At 43.0% G+C, this 25,826-nt stretch overlaps 1 protein-coding gene across 1 annotated transcript in view; it reads left to right on the top strand.

The window, feature by feature from the left end:
- Positions 1 to 462: 462 nt before the first annotated feature.
- The window catches only part of LOC308081166 (laminin subunit alpha-5-like), a gene marked incomplete at both ends in the record, with an annotated part of 37,537 nt that continues 12,173 nt past the window's right edge, over positions 463 to 25,826 (top strand). Inside the window, 18 exons of the mRNA XM_080457560.1 lie at positions 463 to 724; positions 4,883 to 5,036; positions 9,637 to 9,815; positions 10,421 to 10,536; positions 10,754 to 10,844; positions 11,314 to 11,451; positions 11,625 to 11,702; positions 12,001 to 12,192; positions 14,751 to 14,885; positions 15,331 to 15,525; positions 18,121 to 18,255; positions 19,971 to 20,108; positions 20,656 to 20,708; positions 20,978 to 21,077; positions 21,415 to 21,467; positions 21,594 to 21,699; positions 21,915 to 22,011; positions 22,488 to 22,644. Coding sequence (XP_080313686.1) covers positions 463 to 724; positions 4,883 to 5,036; positions 9,637 to 9,815; positions 10,421 to 10,536; positions 10,754 to 10,844; positions 11,314 to 11,451; positions 11,625 to 11,702; positions 12,001 to 12,192; positions 14,751 to 14,885; positions 15,331 to 15,525; positions 18,121 to 18,255; positions 19,971 to 20,108; positions 20,656 to 20,708; positions 20,978 to 21,077; positions 21,415 to 21,467; positions 21,594 to 21,699; positions 21,915 to 22,011; positions 22,488 to 22,644 — 2,379 coding nt within the window. The remainder of the gene's footprint in view (positions 725 to 4,882; positions 5,037 to 9,636; positions 9,816 to 10,420; positions 10,537 to 10,753; positions 10,845 to 11,313; positions 11,452 to 11,624; positions 11,703 to 12,000; positions 12,193 to 14,750; positions 14,886 to 15,330; positions 15,526 to 18,120; positions 18,256 to 19,970; positions 20,109 to 20,655; positions 20,709 to 20,977; positions 21,078 to 21,414; positions 21,468 to 21,593; positions 21,700 to 21,914; positions 22,012 to 22,487; positions 22,645 to 25,826) is intronic.

The raw sequence follows: 25,826 nt of genomic DNA on the forward strand, positions 1-25,826 counted from the left end.
TGACCCATGTCCATATGTAAATTAAATAGATGTAGTGAATATACATCAAATAGTTGTGTGAACCATTGAATGTAGAAATATACATTAAAGTAGTAGTTCACCCAAAAAATTACTTATTTTCTATCAATTACACGACCGATGAAGCCTTGAATTTGTTTTTGTTTTTCGTCGCATGTCTAAGCCAATAATTTGATGACCGGGCCATTGGTCAGTAGGGGACTCAGTAGGAGACCCAATTGGGTCTCCTACTGACGGTCATCAAATTATTCGTTTAGGAATGTTTAGGAAAAAAATCTCCATCAATTCAAGGCTTCATGGGGTGTGTAATTGATAGTAATTTTTATTTCTCATCTTTAATGTGTTTTTTCTGATATACACAACTTCAGAAAGCTATAGTGGCCAGTCTTCACCTAAAGCGTTAAGAGAATGAGATGTTAACATACTCTGTACTAGGAATCAACTATGGAAACACTTGAGGATCGTATGTTGAAATCTCTGGAGGCCCTGGATCAAGATGAGTTCCAGAGTTTCAAGTGGCGTCTGCAACTGCCTGTTTACCTGGAAGGCCTCCAGCCACTCACAAAGTTCCGCCTGGAGACTGCTGACAGGAAAGACACTGTCAGTCTGATCATGCAGGCTTATCCCAATAACGGAGCTAAGATCACTGTGAATGTTCTAAAGAAAATGCACAGGAATGATCTGCTGAAGTGGCTTATACCCGAAGGTAAGTGAAGAGAGGGTAGATACGTTAATGTTAATGCTAATACATTTAATACATAATAATAATACATTTTATTTGTAACACACTTTCATCGCACAAATATCAAAGTGCTACATGTTAAAAACAGAAAAAAACCCAATAATAATAAAACAGTTAAATGAATAAAATTCAGATCAAAGGTCAGCTAAACACGTAAAAAGATTTTAAAAAAGTTAAAACATACACACATGGCATCACTGAGTCCATCTAGGCAAATGCCTTGTTAAAAAGAAAGGTCTTTAGTCCCCATTTAAAGGCGTCAACGGATTGTGGCCCGATCCCCCATGGTGCGGAGCTTCGTTGTGTGGGGTTCGAGTGTGTTTGAATTTCTAGAGCGGAGGGAGCGGGTGGAGGTCGGGGGTTTGAGGAGCTCCTTTAGATGCTGTAATATGATTAAGACCTGAGGCCGATTCTACAAATGCCTTCTAAATCTGTGGTTCTCAAACTTTTTCGTAATTCAAAATTATTCAACATTTTTCAAACACTTTCAAGTGGCGCGCTGTGAGCTTGAATATCTGCTATTTTTTAATAGCCAATGCAAACAATCTAAAATGACACAGATGCTTATCCGGTTTTAATGGGTTGAACTCTTGTAGATTGTAATGCTCATGTGATTCTCAACCTTTTTTGGGCCAGTGCCCCCTGCAATATCCAGGTCCCTTACTGCGCTATGTGTCTGATCTGAACATTTATGTTTATTATTGTGTTATTATTATTTTTGTGCTTATATAATTTAGACAAGTTTGTAAACGCCCCCATTCTTTAGACATGGTGTGATTGGTTTCAAATGCCTTCACCTGTCCCTTGTTGATTAGACTCTCATTTACTGTTGCCCCAACCCCTGAAGGGTCGCATCCAATAATAATTGCCATGGTTGTTCTTGGCAAAATCAGGGTAGAGCCCCATCCCCTCACCTGACTCTGTCAAAGCAGTGATTGTAAAAAAAAAAAGTGTGTGTGTGTGTGTGTGTGTGCGTGCGTGCGTGCGTGTGTGTGTGTGTGTGTGTGTGTGTGTGTGTGTCTGTGTCTGTGTCTGTGTCTGCGTGTGCATGTGCATGTGTGTGTATTGTGCAGTACTTCTAATCTCTGGCACAGTTGGACAGATGGGAGTGAAACTTTGCACTCACACTTCCAGTAGACCAATGAAGAACCTCCTCGCCAAATATTTCAAAACAGCCACATGATGATGGCGCTATGACAGGCCGCTATTTGCCGTCTAACTCTTGAACCGTAGATCATACAATCAAAATCTTTCTTTCCCTGGATTCCTGGGATCATGACACAACTCCACATGAATTCACTTATTACATTTTCTATAATTAATCAACAGTTAATGTTATCTGACTATAGACAAATATTAGAACACACCTTGTAGAATTCATAGTGTGTGGCTTTTAGCACTGTGCTGTCATTGTAGTGATATGCTGACATGTATTATTTCAGATTCTTCCAGGATTGAGCTGCCAGAAGCTCGACAAAACATGAAGAAAAGTAAGTATTACATTTGGTCTAAAAATGGTCTTAAAGAATGTGTGTGTGTGTGTGTGTGTGTGTGTGTGTGTGTGTGTGTGTGTGTGTGTGTGTGTGTGTGTGTGTGGGTGGTGTGTGTGTGTGTGTGTGTGTGTGTGTGTGTGTGTGTGTGTGTGTGTGTGTGTGTGTGGACTGCGCAGTGCGTGTTTTATGCTACTGTTTATAGGACGTTCACATAATTATTGTTATAGTTACAGTTATCGTGCTTGGTGTGAATGGCCCCTAACTCTTTAAAACAAGTGAAAGGTCTTATTTGTAAGTACAGTATATTGTTGTATTGACAAATCCCAAATCCACGTGCCTCAAATCCCAAGTCCACGTGCCCTGGGTCTGAGAACGACTCCTCATTCTGTGATTTAGCTCTGCTGTCGAATTGATAATCACTGGTGGTGCAGTCAGTCAGTCAGTCACCGACTGCATGCTCTTGTTTAGTTGTTTGAGTCCAGCTCATGTCATGTCTGTTCCATCTCTTTACCACTTCCCTGTCTAAACTGTACTGTTACTGTCTATTCAAAAGATTGAAAAGACATGAAACAATGTTTGGGGAAAAAATGTTTGGGGAAAAAAGACATTATAGATCACATTAATGCGCTAACTACTTATCACATTTAAAAAGTGAATTCACACTACACAAATCTATAGATAGATGGTCGATGGACACAGACATGGGTAGTCATAATATGGGGTACCCGGAGGAAAAACTGGGAAAATACATATATTGGTGGGGGGGGGGACTAATTGAGCCGGAACTAATTGAGGGGTGTTATTACTAGACACCTTTATGAACACATTGAAGAAGTGAAGAAAGCTGATGGTAAGCATTTATTTTGCAGATTGCAAAAAAAAGTTGGGGAAAAGTGCAAACAAAAATACGTTTTTCCTTCTCTCCTAAGGAAAAAGACTTGTGGGAGGTATTATTGTAGGTATTAGTGTTGGTGTCATCCTTACAGTCACATCGGTGATGCAGGGTGTCATGCTTCATGGTAAGTTAACGTTTATTTAATTATTTTAAGTTATACATGCTTACAAAGTTACTCAACAGCTGCATGCAATTTCACAAGCAAATGTCACATTGTAATGTGTGTGTGTGTGTGTGTGTGTGTGTGTGTGTGTGTGTGTGTGTGTGTGTGTGTGTGTGTGTGTGTGTGTGTGTGTGTGTGTGTGTGTGTGTGTGTGTAGTGTACACAGCTAATCTCCAGCACAGCTCACCAGCTCACAGCTCATCAGCAGACCAAGGAAGAACCTCCTTGCCAAAGTACTCGGTACTAAATCTTGAAGGTGAGTAATGTTTATAAAGTAAATATTTATTCTAAAACCCACCTCACGAGCACCATAAGAGCTTGTGCCCTCATCCAAGTGCTTAGACAAAAATAAAAACTCCTGTATGAAAATGGATAGATGCGTTCTCTTTGTAACACTGCTTCCATTTATTCATTCCTGCTTCTGTGCAAAAACTGTGAAAATAACACACACCGGACTACATCCTTACTCTTTCTGGCAGTGACCTTATGAATAATATAAATAAAGGACCCAAAATAAAAGCTTGTCAGAAGTACACAAGAATGCATTTTATCTCCAACTGCTTGTTTCCTTAAGAAAATGGTGCCCTCTTCTGGCAAGAGGTGCATCTGGTGGGATTTTCTCATCAACAATATATTCTTGAAATCTCTGTATAGTACTTCGGTCTGAGTTATTCTTTCCATTCAACTGAATGGATATTAGAGGAGACTCAACTGTTAATCACACTCACTGCTACTTTGCGAAATTACATTCTCCTCATCTGCATTTAGACATAATCATAAATATGTTCCTATCAAGCTAAAGTAAAGCATGACACACCTTCTTTTTCTTTTGCTTTGTTATCTCCTACTTTGATCGTTCACTTAATTTTGACTGCTACTCTTCCATGTTGCATCAGCGCTCAACCCACGTTGCTCCAGGTTATTGTTGCGGGATGGTGCGAGATGTGCGTTTTTAGTTGGCCTACCACATCAAATTATAATTCTAATCTGAAGTAGCAGGCAAATGTAATTAGTGTCTATTCATTTGCACTGGAAGTGCTAAAAAAAACATTTTCTCCACACAGCTCCACACAGTGTTTCCCATCAACAAGATGTGGAATACATAGAAGTAGAAGGAACCCTTCGACTGCATCCAGACACTAACTCCAAATCCATCACAAGCATCTTTTGGGCAAATGGCCCCATTAAGGTGGCCAGATGGTATGAAGGCTATTACGGGACATTTAACGAACACACAGAATTGGATAAAAAAACTGGAATGTTGGTCATCAGCAATATGACCATAGAAGACAGTGGAGAATATTCTGTGCAAGTAAATGACCGACTGCTCAGCAAGACTTACACGGTTAAAGTTATCAGTAAGTATGCATTGTGTCCTGTGAACAATAGATTTTTGCACACATTAAATCAATCTAACTAGGCCAATAGGTTTTTATGTAAGGGGAAGTCAGTTTTATTTTAACAATAGGTGCATTGCAAGTGATACCTGAGGTGAAAAACTAAATCCTCAGGAAAAAGTGGGTGGGATGGAATCATAATTCTGAAATGTGTTCATTCTTTCCCCCCCACAGAAAAAGTCCCGAAGCCATTGGTGACCGTCAATCAAAAGTGTTCATATAGAATTCGCTACTGCTCACTGGTCTGCGGCGTCTTTGATGCTATGAAAGATACAGGTCTGGTCACCTATCGCTGGCGTTTAGTTTGGCGCGATCGCCGCGTGGAATGGTTGACACTCAAGCGGAATATGTTGTTTCTCAAATCTGAAGACTCGGAGCAGGTGTCTGAATTACTTTGTGAAATGGAGAATCAAGTCAGTGTGATGCAGAGTGATCCCTTTAAAAATATCTTTGAATACGGTAAGTGTTACTTCACAATGAGTAGAAATTGAATCACTGCACTACATGGCTCAGTATTGACCATAAAACTGGTCATGTTTTGGAATGTTCGGAAGATATGTGCATTCTGAAAAATGTGTCCAACATTTACTTCAATGACTATGGGTCCTATCTTACACCCAATGCAAAATGGTGCAAATTACTAGTTTAAAACCAGTGCAGTTGTCATTTTCACAGCAGTGCCCATGCTGTGTAATTTCTTTATTTTTAACCACAATGTTATTTTAGGTTATTTTAGTCTAACACAGTGTAGATTGAGAGCTTTTGTTTGTCTCCTAACATCATTATCACTTTATTAATGCTGCTCAGGTGGATGGTTGAATGCAATTTTCCTCAGCCGAATTGTTTTTGCATCTCCTCCAACCAGTGTTGCCATTTTGCAAGAGAAATAAGCAACCAGGTCTATGAAAACAAGGCCAAAATAAACGACTAGGCCACATGAGCACTTTAAACATATATATACGAATCGGCTATTTGAAAATAATAGATCTACAAGCTCACAACATGGACGCGTTGTGAGCTTATAGATCTGCTATTTTCAAAAACATTCTTGAAAAAAAAGTGAAAAAAGTGATTGGCTGAAAAAAGTGATTGGCTGATTGGCTTCAGGTGTGACCGGTGTCATGCACCCAGTCAACACATTCTCACACATAGGCGTAATTTATTGCCGCTCTGTCATTTTCACTCCCTAATGCTATAGGACTATTATAAGACTACAAAAACTAAAACGCATGTATTGGAGCTTCAAACACTACTCAGATCTGAGAATTGACCAGTTGCCCTGTGGTTTACCTCGTAGCAGCACTTAGCTAGTACTCGCAACCTCCCGTAATCAAATCTCTCTCCGCACAGTTTTTGTGAGGTTAGGGTTAGGTATATTTTTGTGAGGTTAGGGTAAGGTTTAGGCATAGTTTTGTCAACATGCGACGTCGCCATGGCGTCCCGTCATGTCAAAACTTGAACTTTCAAGGCTCTGACAGAGCGGCAAAATATGACGCCTTGGGAGTGAGAACGGGTTTCCCATGGTTTGCCACAGCATGTTTATGCATAATGTACATGTACATGTACATGTACATGTCCAAAAACCAACAGCTGAAAGCACTGTCATGTTACAGTACATCACTATTATTGTGTGCTCGCTGCAGCAGCAGCGAGCACACAATAATTGTGATGTACTGTAGCACACATAGCTATTGTCACTATTTATTTTTTCTCTCCCAAAAGTATGGCACCTAAGTACTCCCACATACTTTCACTTAGAAACTCCATTCAAACTGTAAAAAAATCCAGCTTACTGTGGACACGGGTGCTTGTACTTTTCTTTTTGAAATATATGGATTTCTTTTTCACACACACACACACACACACACACACACACACACACACACACACACACACACACACACACACACACGCACACACACACACACACACATACACCCCATACTCCACCGCCACCCCACATGACATACCCCCCCCTCTGTCATACAAACTATACAAAAGAAAAGCCGATCTACAATGTGATGCGTGATGAGCTTGTAGATCTGCTATTTTAGAAAGTGCCGGCAGTGGCTCAGGGGTAGAGTGGCCGGTAGAGTGGCCGGATGGCAACTGCGAGGTTCATAGTTCGATCCCGGGCTCCCCCAGAATTAGTATCGAAGTGTCCTTGAGCAAGATGCTGAACCCCTGATTGCTCCCGATGAGCAGGTGCCTTGCATGGTTTCCTCCGCCATCGGTGGGTAAAATATTGATGGCAATAATTTTGTAAATTTCAAGTTCCAATTTAACACTAATGGTGTGTATTGGTCAACATAACCCCACCACACACACACACACACACACACACACACACACACACACTTAGTTTAAACCAGCTAATCTAGCTCACTGAAGCTAGGAAGGAGCACCCCACACCCATCACTCCCTCCATCCCCTTACTACCATCAGCTATTCAAGCAGGTGTTTAACTGATGACAATTAGGAGAATGATAACAGGTGCTCCCGATCTGATCAACCGGAGGCAAGTGTGCACCCACACACAACACAAAGACAGAGATACCAAGTCAAACTGAATTTGTACTTTTTATAACTGCAGTTTTTTGGCTTTAAAGCAATTGTTTCTTCAGGAACAATATTTCTAGTTTACCTACATAATCCTCTTTTTATATTTTGTGCTATCAACCAATGTGAACCATAGTTCCTCAAGTCTAGCTTTACATGTGAAAACACTTTGTTAATTTGCATTTTTAACCTGGTCAAAGTAACCGATGGAAAGGGTTATCTTACTCAAGTGAAGTCAAATTAATGTCAGGTTGTTAAGCCTGATCAAAGTGACACGTGGAAAGGGTTATTAGTTAAGACAAACTCCTGTACACAGTGTTAATTCATCAATCTGTAACTCTGAGAGCGTACATTGCGTACATTTTTACGCTCTCAGAGTTAAATGAACGCTGAGGATTTGACCGTGTACGATCCACAGTGCTAAGTGTGTTCACATAGCTCAGGTCAGAGAAAAACACTCAGTGTATAATCATCACTAGGATAAGGAGCCGCTGGTTTATTCAGCAGGCACCTCGGAGGCGCTGAGGGGCCGATAAAGGCAGAGCTATCACCAGGTTTTACAGATACTGTATAAATAGTAAACCCTTTGGTCTGCTCAGGGGGGGTGTGTGTGTGTGTGTGTGTGTGTGTGTGTGTGTGTGTGTGTGTGTGTGTGTGTGTGTGTGTGTGTGTGTGTGTGTGTGTGTGTGTGTGTGTGTGTGTGTGTGTGTGTGCGTTCCTGTCTCTTGTTAGTGTGTATCTTAGGTTCTTAAACAAGGCTATGTGAGTGACACGTGCATATGTGCATGCTTACAGTATGCCGTTGCACTGCGGCTTGTATGTATGTGTGCCCACATGCGGACCAAAAAAACAACACTGCTATGTGTTGTTGTTAGTTAGGCTAGTTAGCAGCTCATTGAAGCAACAGTAGCCTGACTGGAGGTTATGCTAACCTAGCAGCTAACAAGCTAGTCAAGGCTAACTCACCATGGATAAGGATAATTCCTTTTAACAGGACGTTCATGAAAGTCCTTGCGGGCTTGTTTCCAATGAGGGCCTGTGAGCAATTAGGGGTTAAGAGTCTTGCTCAGGGACAAATTTCATTTCATCGACACATGCTGGCGTGGCCTGGAATCGTACCTGGGGCAACCAGGGCCTCTGGCTCCCTAGGCGGGCTCACTAACCACTCAGCTATGGCCGTCCCACCATGAACCAAGAAACGTTGATATCCGTTTCCATGGAGACCGGTGATGTCGTCACGTGATCCAGCGGACCCGTACGAGCGACGCCCGTTAGAGACCGTGGAAGGGTAGCGGTGGTAGTGGCCACCGCAGTGTTGCTTTTAGAGGGGCTGGCTATGCGCTGCACTAAAAACAACACTGCTATGTGTTGTTGTTAGTGAGGCTAGTCAGCCGCTAAGTGAAACAACAGTAGCCTGACTGGAGGCTATGCTAACCTAGCAGCTAACAAGCTAGTCAAGGCTAACTCACCACGAGCCAAGAAACGTTGGTATCCGCTACCATGGGGACAGACGACGTCGTCACGTGATCCAGCGGGTCAATATGCATATGCGTGGCGCCCGCTAGAGACAGTGAAGGTATCAAAAGGCCTGGTCGGGAGAGTCGGAAAAGTCACGTGACTGGACACGAGAGCATTCCGCGACGTCAACATCCGGTTGACGTCACGTCAAAACGCCACTGTGGGACGGGAGTCGCACAAAATGGCGACTCCCGTCCCATAGTGGCGTTTTGACGCCCCCTGGTGGACGGGAGGCAAAACTGGCTTGACCCTGGTACACTTTATTGGCTTTGGGCCCTGTATAGACAAATATCCCCATCTACCATAACGGGAACCGGGAAAGATAGGCACTCTGGGCTTATAAAGAGGGGTTATCGGCGCTGGGGGACCGCCTGGGAACCCCCACGTGTCGATGCCTCTTTGACAGGGGTTGAGACAGGTAGAGAAAGTATCCCAGCAGTGTCTGCCATGTTATGAAACGACATGACAGGCACTTTGGGCTTATAAAGGAGACCCATGATGCACAGGGACCCCTCAGGGACCCCCATGCCTCCTGGCCTCCTGACATGAGCTGGATAATGTGCTTGTGTATTTTGAAACATGTGAAATGAAACAAAGAGGCACAGAATACAGTGTAAACAGCATGAAACGTTTTACCATAGTCTTATGAAAACCACCATGTGTCTCAACAGAGCCTCCTGGCAGGGCTGCTAATGTGCTTATGTACTTTGGAACATGTGAAATGAAACAAAAGTAGGCACAGAAACAGTGTAAACAGCATGAAAACGTTTTAACATAGTCTTATGAAAAACCATCATGTGTCCCAATGGCGCCCGATGATCCTGTTCGCGGTTGTTCTCCTCATCCTGGAGCCTCCCTCTGGATGCTGCCGGACTTGAGGAGGTGCGGGGGAGGGCGGCCACTCCGGCCAGCCATGAGAGTCTGGCGCTAGGAGGAGGCGTAGTCTGGACCTACCTGGACCTGGAAACGGCCTCGTCCTTCGTGGTAAAACGCCGGCTCTGGTTGCGGTCTTTAGAAGCCCCCGAACAGGGTTGCTCGTTACACAGAGTGAGAAGGCTAACAAGCTGGTGTTGTCCTAGCTAGGCAAGCTAAGCTAGAACAGCACTGCTAAGAACCTGTTGCTCAGTGAGGCTAGCTGAGCACTGAGTCAACAAAACACTGCCTGACTGGGGCGACGTTAAACTAGCATAGCAGCTAATGAAGCTAGTCTGGGACTAACTCAATGTTAAAGAAATGATAAGAGCTTATACATTTTGACTTCACGCAGCGAATAGGCTATTGGTATTGTAATGGCTCCTGTCTGTGTGTGTGTCTAAACAAAGCCACTTGAACGGTGGACGGATTTCATGAAACTTGGGAATGATCAGTATGCTCCCTGAGCAGATGATGAAGTTATTGGTTAAGCAAAATTACAGTCAAAATAAAATAATGGCTGTGTTTTTGTTGGCACATGCCACCTTATGGGCCTCATGTGAGTGTTTGAACCTCAATGCCAAATACTTAGTGTATTCGTGAGATTCAGTGGAAGTAAACAAATATTGTTCTTTATTGTCTATTTCAGAGTTATTGATTGATGAACTGTTCTATACTGTGTGTTTCAGAGTGTAACTGTGTGTTCTATACTTTGTATTTCAGAGTGTAACTGTCATCGTCACTCTGACTGTTACTTTGACCCTGAGGTGGACCAGCGGAGAGCCAGTCTGGACATACATGGTCATTACAGAGGAGGAGGGGTCTGCCTCAACTGTCAGGTAATATGCCCTATTCTATTCTATTCTATTCTATTCTATTCTATTCTATTCTATGCATTACTTTAGTAATGCTGCTGTTTTATAGTTATAGTATGTAATTAGCTAATTAATCATGTGCCTTCAGCACCAAGTTGTTTTGATTTGAATGTGGTTCTAAATGTATCTTTAATGTATTTTTAATGTTGGCTTGTTTTGTTTAACGATTCTCTCCATGCAGCACCACACCACAGGAGTGCACTGTGAGCACTGCATCCCTACCTACTACCGCTCAGCCAGCCATCCCATCGACTCCCCTCTGGCCTGTTCACGTAAGACACACATGACAAATGTTTTGTTGTATGTTGTTGAGACTTTTGTACTGCTGCTAAAAGCCTGGACAGAGCTCCCTTGAAAAAGAGATTTTGTATCTCAAACGGATTTTACCTGTACAAAAAAAACATCATCTAAGGTGTCAATAAGAGAAAAACATCCGGAAATACCAAATCATGTTTAAAAACATTATCTCCTCTCTCACTCTTAAATCTGATTTATATGTCATTGTGCAACAGTGTCACCTGCCAAATATGCTCACAACGTTGATCTGCTATTTTTGGCAAGCGACTCTGTCATACGAAGGAGTATAAATGATGCATTACTTGTCGCACCTTACCTCCCTTCTTGCCTATACCGTCCTCCGCCTCTCTTCCCCTCTGTCGTTGTCCTTGTCACTCCTCATCCCTGTCCCATCCCTTCTTCTCTTACCCGCCCCCCCCCCCCCCGCCTCCTTTTTCTCTGCAGCCTGTGTGTGTCAGTCAGACTTTACAGACGGTACATGTGAGGACCTGACAGGCCGTTGTTTTTTCTGTAAACCAAACTTTACTGGGGAGAAGTGTAAGTCGTGTGCTGAGGGCTACATCGACTTCCCCGACTGCTCCCGTGAGTTATTATCATTTTTAAATGTCATATGTTTAAAACAAAATCTACAGTATATATATATATATATATATATATATATATATATATATATATATATATATATATATATATATATATATATATATATATGTATGAAAAAATTACATCTATATTTTGGTTCTTCTGTTCTCCAGCTGCTGAAATACATTATGGATTCATTATCAATCCCGTGATAATCTCCAATGGTGTGGGTGTGGACGAGCGTAAAAACGGTATGTACAGCTGCAGCGCTCTCCACAGGCTGGGTGACCTCATTTCACTTGAATAATTTCAGAAATGACGTTTGTGTGTAAAGAAGGCTTTTGTGTGTAAAGAAGGCTTGTGTGTGTGTGTGTGTGCGCGTGTGACAAACAGATTAACTCTGAACATTATGTTCAGTTTATGTTCGTCTAGACAAGGCCAATTAATTCTAGGCCATTCTGTTCTATTTTATTTTATCAATGGTATAATCTTTGTCTACAACATGAGATCTCTCTCTGTATCTGTCTACCCCCCCCCCCCCCCCTCCAGAAGTCGTACCGATGGACCCCCGCTGTGCACTGCCCCTGGACCGGGGCCCGTGTCGGGACTACAACATCCGCTGGTACTACGACAAGTACTACGCCTGCGCTCAGTTCTGGTACGGCGGCTGCGAGGGCAACGGGAACCGCTACGAGACGGAGGCCGAGTGCAAGAGGACGTGCGTGTCGGCCAGATCCGCAGGTACACGCACATGAGACAACCAACGGACGCAAACGAACACAACCCTCGTTTCTGTGCCCCCCCCGTTGATGATATGAGCGGTCAAGGGCCCATCTCCACTTCTGTACACACACGCCCCCCCCCAAACCCCAACCTCGCCTGTGTGCTACTGTACAGTACCTCCTCTATCTCCCTCTGAGCTTTCCTAATATCTTCCTCGATAAAGACAATTCATCTAGACTGCAGAGAGAGGACTGTTTAAAAAGCCTACGTTTTGTATCTACTCTTACAAAATGTGGATACTGTACAGAAAAGACCCTTCCTTCCCTTTAGTTATTTTTGTATTACTTTTTGGGCGGTGAAACCGCCCCTATAAGTGAGATTTGGAAAAATGTACAAATATCTTGGGCAGTGAAACCGGCCCTAAAAGTTTGTAGAATTATCCTGCGCTGTGATTGGCCAATCACAATCTATTCAGGACTGTGATTGGCCAGTGTCACATGACACATGTGCATACATAGCCCTATGTGATTGGCCAGTGTCACATGACACATGTGCATAGCCCTATATAAGCAACCATAACTTAAAAAAAAACAAATTATTGTTTTTTTTAAGTTATGGTTTTGTCCATCATAAAGTGTGTTTTACAAAAGATAAATGTATTTATCTTTTGTACATGATTGATCGACTCCATTCAGTATTGTGGTTAGCTAGGAAGACACCGCCCACTTCACACAGGGTGTGATTTTTTATATCTTTACGGGGTTCATTCTTTTTCACTTTCTCTATGTTGTTTTTCTCTGATGTGTTCTAAATGTGACTTGCTAGAGCCACCTGCTAAGTGTTTCTTGTGCTGTATGTGCAAACCTACTTGGCCATTCAGACTGATTGTGATCAACCATCCTATCTATCATCTGGCTAAGCCATCACGTCTCCGGCCGTAGCTGAGTGGCTAGAGAGGCCGCCTGGGAATTAATTCGAAGAAGGTCACCGTCCGACCCTCGGCTCGACCAGTCTACGTGTCCGCGAGCAAAACCCTTAACCCCTAACAGCTCCCCCCGTGCACTCATCTGAGCCACCTGAGCAGCCATCTGCTGCTTGAAGCAGTAAAAGTAATTTCCTCTGGATTACTCCCTGTCCCTTTCCGTTTCTCTTTCTGTGCAAAGGTTCTCAGCGGATATTCAGCCAATTTAACAGAGAAATGACAGCCTTGTAACTGTTTTATTGGCTCCGAACGTGATTGACTGTTCATGTTCCAGGTGTGTTGTTTTTTTATATACTGTGGGAGGTTGAGAGGTGGCCTCTGCACAGTGCACACATCCGCTGGACAGTAGATCTTATTTTTTTAATTGGGGGAGGGTAGAGGGGGCAGCTAATATTGGCCAATATTCATAGGATTATATATATATATATATATATATATATATATATATATATAAGCCTTATTAACAAAAAAAATCATGCTAATTATCTGTGATGTTCCAAGTCTCACTCTGGTTTCAAAGGAAGCCTTTTAATTAATTTGATCTGCACTTATCTGCAAATCTGCTAATGAGTCCTGTGAAAGCAACACGTACAAATCGAGTCACATTCTTTAGCACCTATTGTACAGTACAGTATAAATGATCTAATTCTACTTGGATTGAATCTAGCTTGGGATAGATACAGCAGACCAACAGGATGAAAATAGACCTTATTTTACTGACTAAATCTCACTGTCCTCTCAGGAATCTACTCAAGCACTTGGAAGAGTTTCATTTTAAAATGGCATATCTACAATTTGATAATAACAGCTATGAGTTTAAGTTCATGACTTTTGGCTGAAGTATATGGAATAATACGCATTATACTGTACATATTCACAGACAGAGATTATCTGATGAGAACATTTTGGGAAAGATATATAATGGGTTGTTATTCTTACGTCTTGTGACTTTGCTTGTGTTTCTAAGAAAACAGAGATACAGATATGTCTTGTTTTTGTGTGTTGTTGTTTTTTAATCAGCACTGATAATTTCCAGATAGCAAACTGTTTTCCAAAGATGATACAGAGAATCAAATAGTTGAATCTCAGAGCAGATAGACCACTGTGCCGGTCTGTCACATTTAGCTGTGGTTTTGTTTAAGTGTTTAAGTGTTTAAACACTTATGTCCTATATTCTTCGTCGTACGACAATCTGAAAATAGCTGCCCTCTACAAGCCCTCAACATGTCGCATCACAACGTGTTGTGAGCTTGTATATAGGTTGAGAATCACTGATCTACAGCTCACCTCTTTATCCGTCCTTTGCGTCATTTCTGCCTCTCTCTGTCCTTTACTGATTCTCTTTGACTCGCTCTTTAATATACTCTGCCAATTATTAAGCCATCAAACTCATCAAACTACGGTAAATAGTTACTTAACTACTTTTGACTTCAAATGATGTTTGATACAGTTGTTTGATACAGTTGGTTAAACTTAATGAATAATACTAATATCTTTCTCCCTTTCACTGTCTCTCCATCTTTCTTTGTCTGTGATTTCTCCCTCTCTGTGTGTGTGTGTGTGTGTGTGTGTCTCCCTCTCTCTCTCTCTCCAGTGTGTGTTTGTAATACAGTGGGTTGTCTACCAGGTGGATGTGATGTGTCAGGTCGTTGTATGTGTAAGCCTGAGTTCCAGGGTCCTCGTTGTGAACAGTGTTTCTCTGGATTCCACTCCTATCCCAACTGTCAAGGTACACACACGGGCACACACACACACACACACACACACACACACACACACACAGTGTAAATGGTAAAATGGTAAATGGTGCATTTATATAGCGCTTCTATCCGAAGCGCTTTACATTGATTGTGCCATTAACCCATTCACACACACACCGATGGCGGAGGAAACCATGCAAGGCACCAACCTGCTCACCAGCAATTAGGGGTTCAGCGTCTTGATCAAGGACACTTCGACACTAACTCTAGGGGAGCGCCCCAGCCCGGGATCGAACTGGGAACCTTGCGGTTTTCCAGTTCACTCTACCCGGCCACTCTACCCCTGAGCCACTGCCGCCCCAGTGTGAAATGTACACAGTATTCTGTTCTATTTTATTTTATCAATGGTATAATCTTTGTCTACAACATGAGATCTCTCTCTGTATCTGTCTACCCCCCCCCCACCCCCTCCAGAAGTCGTACCGTTGGACCCCCGCTGTGCACTGCCCCTGGACCGGGGCCCGTGTCGGGACTACAACATCCGCTGGTACTACGACAAGCAGGCCAACGCCTGCGCTCAGTTCTGGTACGGCGGCTGCGAGGGCAACGGGAACCGCTACGAGACGGAGGCCGAGTGCAAGAGGACGTGCGTGTCGGCCAGATCCGCAGGTACACGCACATGAGACAACCAACGGACGCAAACGAACACAACCCTCGTTTCTGTGCCCCCCCCGTTGATGATATGAGCGGTCAAGGGCCCATCTCCACTTCTGTACACACACGCCCCCCCCCAAACCCCAACCTCGCCTGTGTGCTACTGTACAGTACCTCCTCTATCTCCCTCTGAGCTTTCCTAATATCTTCCTCGATAAAGACAATTCATCTAGACTGCAGAGAGAGGACTGTTTAAAAAGCCTACGTTTTGTATCTACTCTTACAAAATGTGGATACTGTACAGAAAAGACCCTTCCTTCCCTTTAGTTATTTTTGTATTACTTTTTGGGCGGTGAAACCGCCCCTATAAGTGAGATTTGGAAAAATGTACAAATATCTTGGGCAGTGAAACCGGCCCTAAAAGTTTGTAGAATTATCCTGCGCTGTGATTGGCCAATCACAATCTATTCAGGACTGTGATTGGCCAGTGTCACATGACACATGTGCATACATAGCCCTATGTGATTGGCCAGTGTCACATGACACATGTGCATAGCCTATATAAGCAACCATAACTTAAAAAAAAACAAATTATTGTTTTTTTTAAGTTATGGTTTTGTCCATCATAAAGTGTGTTTTACAAAAGATAAATGTATTTATCTTTTGTACATGATTGATCGACTCCATTCAGTATTGTGGTTAGCTAGGAAGACACCGCCCACTTCACACAGGGTGTGATTTTTTATATCTTTACGGGGTTCATTCTTTTTCACTTTCTCTATGTTGTTTTTCTCTGATGTGTTCTAAATGTGACTTGCTAGAGCCACCTGCTAAGTGTTTCTTGTGCTGTATGTGCAAACCTACTTGGCCATTCAGACTGATTGTGATCAACCATCCTATCTATCATCTGGCTAAGCCATCACGTCTCCGGCCGTAGCTGAGTGGCTAGAGAGGCCGCCTGGGAATTAATTCGAAGAAGGTCACCGTCCGACCCTCGGCTCGACCAGTCTACGTGTCCGCGAGCAAAACCCTTAACCCCTAACAGCTCCCCCCGTGCACTCATCTGAGCCACCTGAGCAGCCATCTGCTGCTTGAAGCAGTAAAAGTAATTTCCTCTGGATTACTCCCTGTCCCTTTCCGTTTCTCTTTCTGTGCAAAGGTTCTCAGCGGATATTCAGCCAATTTAACAGAGAAATGACAGCCTTGTAACTGTTTTATTGGCTCCGAACGTGATTGACTGTTCATGTTCCAGGTGTGTTGTTTTTTTATATACTGTGGGAGGTTGAGAGGTGGCCTCTGCACAGTGCACACATCCGCTGGACAGTAGATCTTATTTTTTTAATTGGGGGAGGGTAGAGGGGGCAGCTAATATTGGCCAATATTCATAGGATTATATATATATATATATATATATATATATATATATATATATATATATATATATATATATATATATATATAAGCCTTATTAACAAAATAAATCATGCTAATTATCTGTGATGTTCCAAGTCTCACTCTGGTTTCAAAGGAAGCCTTTTAATTAATTTGATCTGCACTTATCTGCAAATCTGCTAATGAGTCCTGTGAAAGCAACACGTACAAATCGAGTCACATTCTTTAGCACCTATTGTACAGTACAGTATAAATGATCTAATTCTACTTGGATTGAATCTAGCTTGGGATAGATACAGCAGACCAACAGGATGAAAATAGACCTTATTTTACTGACTAAATCTCACTGTCCTCTCAGGAATCTACTCAAGCACTTGGAAGAGTTTCATTTTAAAATGGCATATCTACAATTTGATAATAACAGCTATGAGTTTAAGTTCATGACTTTTGGCTGAAGTATATGGAATAATACGCATTATACTGTACATATTCACAGACAGAGATTATCTGATGAGAACATTTTGGGAAAGATATATAATGGGTTGTTATTCTTACGTCTTGTGACTTTGCTTGTGTTTCTAAGAAAACAGAGATACAGATATGTCTTGTTTTTGTGTGTTGTTGTTTTTTAATCAGCACTGATAATTTCCAGATAGCAAACTGTTTTCCAAAGATGATACAGAGAATCAAATAGTTGAATCTCAGAGCAGATAGACCACTGTGCCGGTCTGTCACATTTAGCTGTGGTTTTGTTTAAGTGTTTAAGTGTTTAAACACTTATGTCCTATATTCTTCGTCGTACGACAATCTGAAAATAGCTGCCCTCTACAAGCCCTCAACATGTCGCATCACAACGTGTTGTGAGCTTGTATATAGGTTGAGAATCACTGATCTACAGCTCACCTCTTTATCCGTCCTTTGCGTCATTTCTGCCTCTCTCTGTCCTTTACTGATTCTCTTTGACTCGCTCTTTAATATACTCTGCCAATTATTAAGCCATCAAACTCATCAAACTACGGTAAATAGTTACTTAACTACTTTTGACTTCAAATGATGTTTGATACAGTTGTTTGATACAGTTGGTTAAACTTAATGAATAATACTAATATCTTTCTCCCTTTCACTGTCTCTCCATCTTTCTTTGTCTGTGATTTCTCCCTCTCTGTGTGTGTGTGTGTGTGTGTGTGTGTGTGTGTCTCCCTCTCTCTCTCTCTCCAGTGTGTGTTTGTAGTACAGTGGGTTCTCTACCAGGTGGATGTGATGTGTCAGGTCGTTGTATGTGTAAGCCTGAGTTCCAGGGTCCTCGTTGTGAACAGTGTTTCTCTGGATTCCACTCCTATCCCAACTGTCAAGGTACACACACGGGCACACACACACACACACACACACACACACACACACACACACACACACAGTGTAAATGCTAAAATGGTAAATGGTGCATTTATATAGCGCTTCTATCCGAAGCGCTTTACATTGATTGTGCCATTAACCCATTCACACACACACCGATGGCGGAGGAAACCATGCAAGGCACCAACCTGCTCACCAGCAATTAGGGGTTCAGCGTCTTGATCAAGGACACTTCGACACTAACTCTAGGGGAGCGCCCCAGCCCGGGATCGAACTGGGAACCTTGCGGTTTTCCAGTTCACTCTACCCGGCCACTCTACCCCTGAGCCACTGCCGCCCCAGTGTGAAATGTACACAGTAAGCACACTAACCTATTACTCAAGTATGAAAGAATTCATACAGGGTTGTTTCTGAGTGTAAGTAGTTCAAGTAGTTCAAATTCAGACAGTATAATGGTTGATCAATAGTGCCTGGTACTGTGTAATCCCTCCCAGCTGGAGTTCCAGATATGCTTAACAAATCAATTAAAGACTTCACCATCTCATCTGTAAGAAAATGGATGGGGAAACACACATGGAGGCACTTAACCCTGAAAACCTTGCTTTGAAGTGTTATATTACCTTGTTAACGTAAATTCCACCTGTAGAGGCTAAAGCAGAGCTTGTGCAGCTGGAGGAAGCACAGTGGAATGAGAGATGATTAAGCTTTAGAACTCACCAATCCCGTATCCCGACTCTTATATGATAGTGCATTTTAGATTTGTGTTTTAGCTCATTAGATTTTTAGATAGACTACTGCATATTTTTTATTCTAAACTTTTGATATATTGAGATTGACGTTTTTGTATCAGCTAAATATTTCAATGTTTTTAATGGCACCTGTCTTTTTAAACGCACGCACACACACACACACACACACACACACACACACACACACACACACACACACACACACACACACACACACACACCCATGCATAAAAACGTACTTTTAGAAAGTAATGTACAGTACTTTACAAAAACACAATTTATTTTGCCTAGGTCTTTATACTTCTCTGTTATTATTCATCTCAGTCATCTGTCATACTGTTCCTGGTGGTAAAACTGTATGTACATCTGCAGCGTTCTCCACAGGCTGGGTGACCTCATTTCACTTGAATAATTTCAGCAATGACGTTTGTGTATGTAAGAACTAACAGAGAGAGCGCTCTGTCCAGGGGCGTCGTTACGCGGGGGGCTTCGGTGGCTATAGCCACCAATGTTTCATCCAAAGCCACCAATAAAACATTTTTTTTTTAATGATATATCTATAACCCTAACCTAACCCTACCCCTAACCCTAAAACCGAAACAAAGTAACAAAAAAATTGGGAAAAAGGTACCAAAATCCGCAAAAATCCGTGAATTTCTGAAGTGCGTGTTCAGCTTGTCAGTGCTCCAGTCCAGGCTGTCTTTCCTCACTTTCCTTGAACCCCCTCTTCTTACAGTACATCTGCTTAACACTTGAGCCCTTTATACTTCTCATACGACAAATAGAGAAATTAGCGTTGTGAGGTTGTTGGTCTGTCTTTTTGAAAAATCTTGAAAAATGTAGACTATGTTTGACTATTTTTTTTAAATATAATGACCCATAAATGCAAGTTATGATTTTGTGCAACATGTTTAAAATGTGTGCGTGCGTGTGTGTGTTTGTGTGGGTGTTTGTGTGTTCGTCCAGCGTGTCAGTGCTCCACGCGAGGGTCTCGTTACTCCAGCTGTGACCAGGTGACAGGACAGTGTCAGTGTGTGCCCAATGTGGAGGGTCTGAAGTGTGACAGCTGTGCTCATGGGGCATATGGCTTTCCTCACTGCCAAGGTACAGCATACACACTGTGAACACAATTTGACACACACACAAACACACGTCGCACACATAAACACACACACACACACACACACACACACACACACACACACACACACACACACACACACACACACACACACACACACAGCGTGCATAACACATCCGCGGACAATGCACAACTTTTAGATCGCCATTATGGTCGTCTGTAGTGATTTTGTTTTGTACTGTTTACTGTAGCACATGATATTGTACGATATTGATTGTGTTGTACCGCTACTATACCTTTATTAACCCTGCGAAGAACTTTACCCAGGACCATTTTCAAAACTGGGCACAAATCCTCTTTTTGTTTATATTAATAACCTTTCAAGTTTTTTGCTACAATGCACTGGAAGAAAAAATATCCATTTGTAACTCCCAAGAGTGTACAGGTGAAACCCAGTATATGCGATCATTTGGTTTCGTTTTAATTACAGAGTATGTTACTGTGTAGTACCTTACAACAAACCCAAGTAAATGAGTGACTGACTGACACTGCAATTTGTCTCTCCTCCAGCTAGTACCTGCCATCCGGCCGGTTCCATTCAATATGTGACACCCCCACCTGTGGTAAGTTTACACTCCCAGAACTCACAAAAACAACTGGTGCATTCTCTACTGTAATTCGTTCAATCTGTGGCCATAGAACAATGATCTTGCAGCAGCCATTATGGCTTTGAGTCCTATAATACAAGAACAAACTGTTGAAATGCAGACATTTTAAAATGTAATTATAAGACTAGAAACGATATTAAAAACACCTAATTTTTTAATAGGAAAATCTGTAGTGTGAAAGTCATCATCTGATTGGTCTATCCTGCCGTCAATTGTGTGTTCAGGGCCAATGTAAATGTCGTGCCAACGTGGAGGGCGTGGCTTGTGATAGGTGTAAACCGCTGTACTGGAACCTCTCACCTGAAACACCTGAAGGATGCTCTGGTAAGATAGACACACACACACACACACACACACACACACACACACACACACACACACACACACACACACACACACACACACACACACACACAGAGAATGCAGAGGTACAGGGACACACAAAAATACACACACAGAGAGAATGCAGAGGTACAGGGACACACAAAAATACACAAAGGACATCAAAGATATGGAGTTGAAAATGAATGCATGTGTGTGTGTGTGTGTGCGTGTGTGTGTGTGTGCGTGCGTGCGTGCGTGCGTGCGTGCGTGCGTGCGTGCGTGCGTGCGTGCGTGCGTGCGTGCGTGCGTGCGTGCGTGCGTGCGTGATGTCCTCCAGGTTGTGAGTGTAGCATTGAAGGGACAGTGAGTGGAGTGGCAGAATGTGCCCAGGTCAGTACCATCAACCCTCTAAGCTCTGTGCCACTTGCACAATACACATGGTCAAGTGTGCCTCATCTTTATGCTTTATGTCAACATCGTCATGTTATGGATTATGTGTTCATGTTGTTTCTACAGGGTACTGGTCAGTGTAGCTGCAAGCCTAACGTGAGCAGCAGGATCTGCTCTGTGTGTGAAGCGGGATACTACAACCTACAGGAGCAGAACTACTTTGGCTGCCAGGGTGAGGCACTTATCTCAGATAACCAATGAATTAAATGACATTAGGGGGGAAATACTAATGATCAGATCTCTGTGTTTGTGTGTGTGTGTGTGTGTGTGTGTGTGTGTGTGTGTGTGTGTGTGTGTGTGTGTGTGTGTGTGTGTGTGTGTGTGTGTGTGTGTGTGTGTGTGTGTGTGTGTGTGTGTGTGTGTGTGTGTGTGTGTGTGTGTGTCCAGGTTGTCAGTGTGACGTCGGAGGTTCGACAGCTCAGACTTGCGATTTCAATGGACGCTGTCTCTGCAGACCCAACGTAGAGGGACCCAAATGTAACCTGTAAGTACCAGCCGCGCCCATTGGTATCATCTATCCTGTTGCACAGTATGTAGCCCTCTCAACTGGTACCAAGGACTCACTGGTACAACCGATGCTTCATGACAGCATTTTAGAGCCTTTCTAGTCATTCTAACCCCCATGCAAGACGTCTACCTTCTTATCGGGAGCAGTAAGGGGTTAAGTGTTTGTTCAAGGACATGCAGCCAGGAGGAGTTGGGGATCGAACCAGGAACTGTCCTGATCCACTGCAGCTCCATAGCTTGTTTGTTCATAGTTTTTTCCCGCTGGCTTAACTTTTCTGGAAAAAAAAAAAATGAATGGAAAAGAATATAGAATATTTTTTTATTCCAAAGCACTTCTTATGAGTGCCTGCGTCATTCTGCCAGGAGTGTAGTGGGCACACATTATGGTGATTGTGGAATGTTGATTTGTTTGAATTGAAAAAGTTACACAGTATGTCTCCTCTGTTCTCGTAGACCTCGTCCAGACCACTACTTCCCAGACCTCCACCACCTGAAGTTTGAGATCGAGGAGGGGACCACGCTGGATGGTCGGCCGGTGCACTTTGGCTACAGCCCTGTAGAGTTTGAAGGCTTCAGCTGGAGAGGATACGCCCAGATGTCCCCCATACAGGTAGGGCACACCCACTGACACCCTCTGACGAAAAAAGCCTTTATTGTAATGTAATGGCTAATGCATAGCAAGAATTAAAATTCACATAATGCGTTGTGTCACACCAGACTTCATCAGGATGGCCCTCAGAATTGATCCAATGACTTTGTTTAGAGAAAACGTACTCAGATATAATGCTAGGTATCCTCAATGCAGGGTTAGGGGTGAAATTCTCTTGATTCGTTTTTTCTTCATATCATTTCTTGTTGAATTTGAAATATTTAAATGATAGAAAATGTGACTTTTCATGATGTACTACGAATATGAATATGAATGTATTAAGATGTTGATTTAAATCCTCATTTATCACTGATATGACAGTGTCATCAGCGACTTGATACATACAACATGGGGCATCCGTTAGCTGAGTGGCCACCGGTTTGACCCTCGGTTGGTCACTCATCTCATCTGAGCCATCTGAGCAGCCATCTGCAGGGTGAATTCAGAAAAGTAATTTCCCCTCCCCCGGGGACCAATAAATACTCCCTTCCCTTTCATTGTATTATAAAAACATACACAGAACCTTTTTATGATTTATTTGTGGCTCTTAGTTAATGTCCCCTGAATGATCTCCAATACACAGTAAAATCCTCAGTGTTCATTTATCCATCGTGAGTGTACACATGTAACCAAATGGACCCATTTTTACAGTGTACTGGGTGTTATACTGCTTCCTCTGTGTCTGAATGTTGCACGGGTGTTTCAAGATAACTTGGCATTTTTATGTTTCCTGTCCAGGTACTTGTCATCACTTTTTCATGCCCTCTTACACTTCCTCATTCAGACCAGTGAGAACAGGTTGCCACAAACTAGAATGTTCTGCTTGCGTCAATCAGAACCCTGGTGGATTTAATCTAGAACGATGCTAACAAAATCCTTTGAAGGGAAATAGAATCTTACAGTTGACAACTTCCTGCACAGCAAAATTCTCAGCGTTAATTTAACTCGAGCCAAGTTGTCCGTCGAAAGGAGATTTTGGGATTCTGGTTTTGGTATGGTGGTGGTACTGGTTTGAAGGCTTGCTGCTTGTGGTGATGGTTTTTATCTTTCTCTATGTTTTGGTGTAATGTTTAATTTATACTCTGTCATACTTGTACAACAGTGTCACGCATCGAGAAGAGCTAATCTAGATTTCGACGCTGTCGGGCAGAAACCTTGTATCTCCACATTTCAACTTTTTATATTATTCTGTCAATTGATGCCATACTTCATCATACAAGGTTTCCACAGCAACGATTTGCTATTTTTGGTGCGTGACACTGGCATGAAGTATAAATCAGACTTTACCTTCCACCGTTCCCCTTACTCTTCCATTACCTTTCTTCCCTGCTCTTCTCATGTAAGTAAGTGGTGGTGGTGTCTTCGTTTTTATGAAGCTTTCTTTCTTTCTTTTCATCCTTCACTCCGGGGACGTCTTCTTCGACTCCTCATTCCATCCCTCGCCACTTTGCTTTCCTCCCTCTCTTCCCGCCACTCTCTTAATTCAGATTGGTCACTCCAAGGACTACCGAGCTAGAAAGGTCATTTCCATCTCTTCTTCTTTTCCTCCGCCTCCCTCACTCCTACCCCTGGAGATGCAGGGGTCCAAATACCTTCGTCCTCCTCTCCTCGTTGTCATCGCTCCTCTTCATCTCCATCCCTCGCTCCTCTGACTCGAGGAGTAGATGGAGTTGTGGCCTAAGCTCACCTGCCATATCACCTGGTAGACTGCGAGGGTTACGTATCACCTGGTACACTGCTAGGGTTACGTACGTATCACCTGGTACACTGCTAGGGTTACATATCACCTGGTACACTGCTAGGGTTACATATCACCTGGTACACTGCTAGGGTTACGTATCACCTGGTACACTGCTAGGGTTACATATCACATGGTACACTGCTAGGGTTACGTATCACCTGGTACACTGCTAGGGTCACATACAGTATCACCTAGTACACTGCTAGGGTTACGTATCACCTGGTACACTGCTAGGGTTACGTATCACCTGGTACACTGCTAGGGTTACATATCACCTGGTACACTGCTAGGGTTACGTATCACCTGGTACACTGCTAGGGTTACGTATCACCTGGTAGACTGCTAGGGTTACAGTACGTATCACCTAGTACACTGCTATGGTTACATATCACCTGGTACACTGCTAGGGTTACGTATCACCTGGTACACTGCTAGGGTTACGTATCACCTGGTACACTAATAGGGTTACATATCACCTGGTACACTGCTAGGGTTACGTATCACCTGGTAGACTGCGAGGGTTACGTATCACCTGGTACACTGCTAGGGTTACGTATCACCTGGTAGACTGCGAGGGTTACGTATCACCTGGTACACTGCTAGGGTTACGTATCACCTGGTACACTGCTAGGGTTACGTATCACCTGGTACACTGCTAGGGTTACGTATCACCTGGTACACTGCTAGGTTTACATATCACCTGGTACACTGCTAGGGTTACAGTACGTATCACCTGGTACACTGGTTACGTATCACCTGGTACACTGCTAGGGTTACGTATCACCTGGTACACTGCTAGGGTTACGTATCACCTGGTACACTGCTAGGGTTAAAAATCACCTGGTAGACTGCTAGGGTTACAGTACGTATCACCTGGTACACTGCTAGGGTTACGTATCACCTGGTACACTGCTAGGGTTACGTATCACCTGGTACACTGCTAGGGTTACAGTACGTATCACCTGGTACACTGCTAGGGTTACGTATCACCTGGTACACTGCTAGGGTTACGTATCACCTGGTACACTGCTAGGGTTACAGTACGTATCACCTGGTACACTGCTAGGGTTACAGTACCTATCACCTGGTAGACTGCTAGGGTTACATATCACCTAGTACACTGCTAGGGTTACATATCACCTGGTAGACTGCTAGGGTTACGTATCACCTGGTACACTGCTAGGGTTACGTATCACCTGGTACACTGCTAGGGTCACATACAGTATCACCTAGTACACTGCTAGGGTCTCTCACATACCATCTAGTACAGGCTCTGTGACTAAGGCTTTATTCTCTGATATTCCGCTCCTTACCTCCTCTCCTGTCCTTCATCTATCCCTCACTCTTCACTATGTTCTTTCCCTGTTATCCTTTCTTCCTCCTATCCTTTCTTCTGTGTTCC

This window comes from Gymnoscopelus braueri (assembly GCF_963280865.1).
Source record: "Gymnoscopelus braueri genome assembly, contig: SCAFFOLD_385, whole genome shotgun sequence".
Classification (NCBI taxonomy): domain Eukaryota; kingdom Metazoa; phylum Chordata; class Actinopteri; order Myctophiformes; family Myctophidae; genus Gymnoscopelus; species Gymnoscopelus braueri.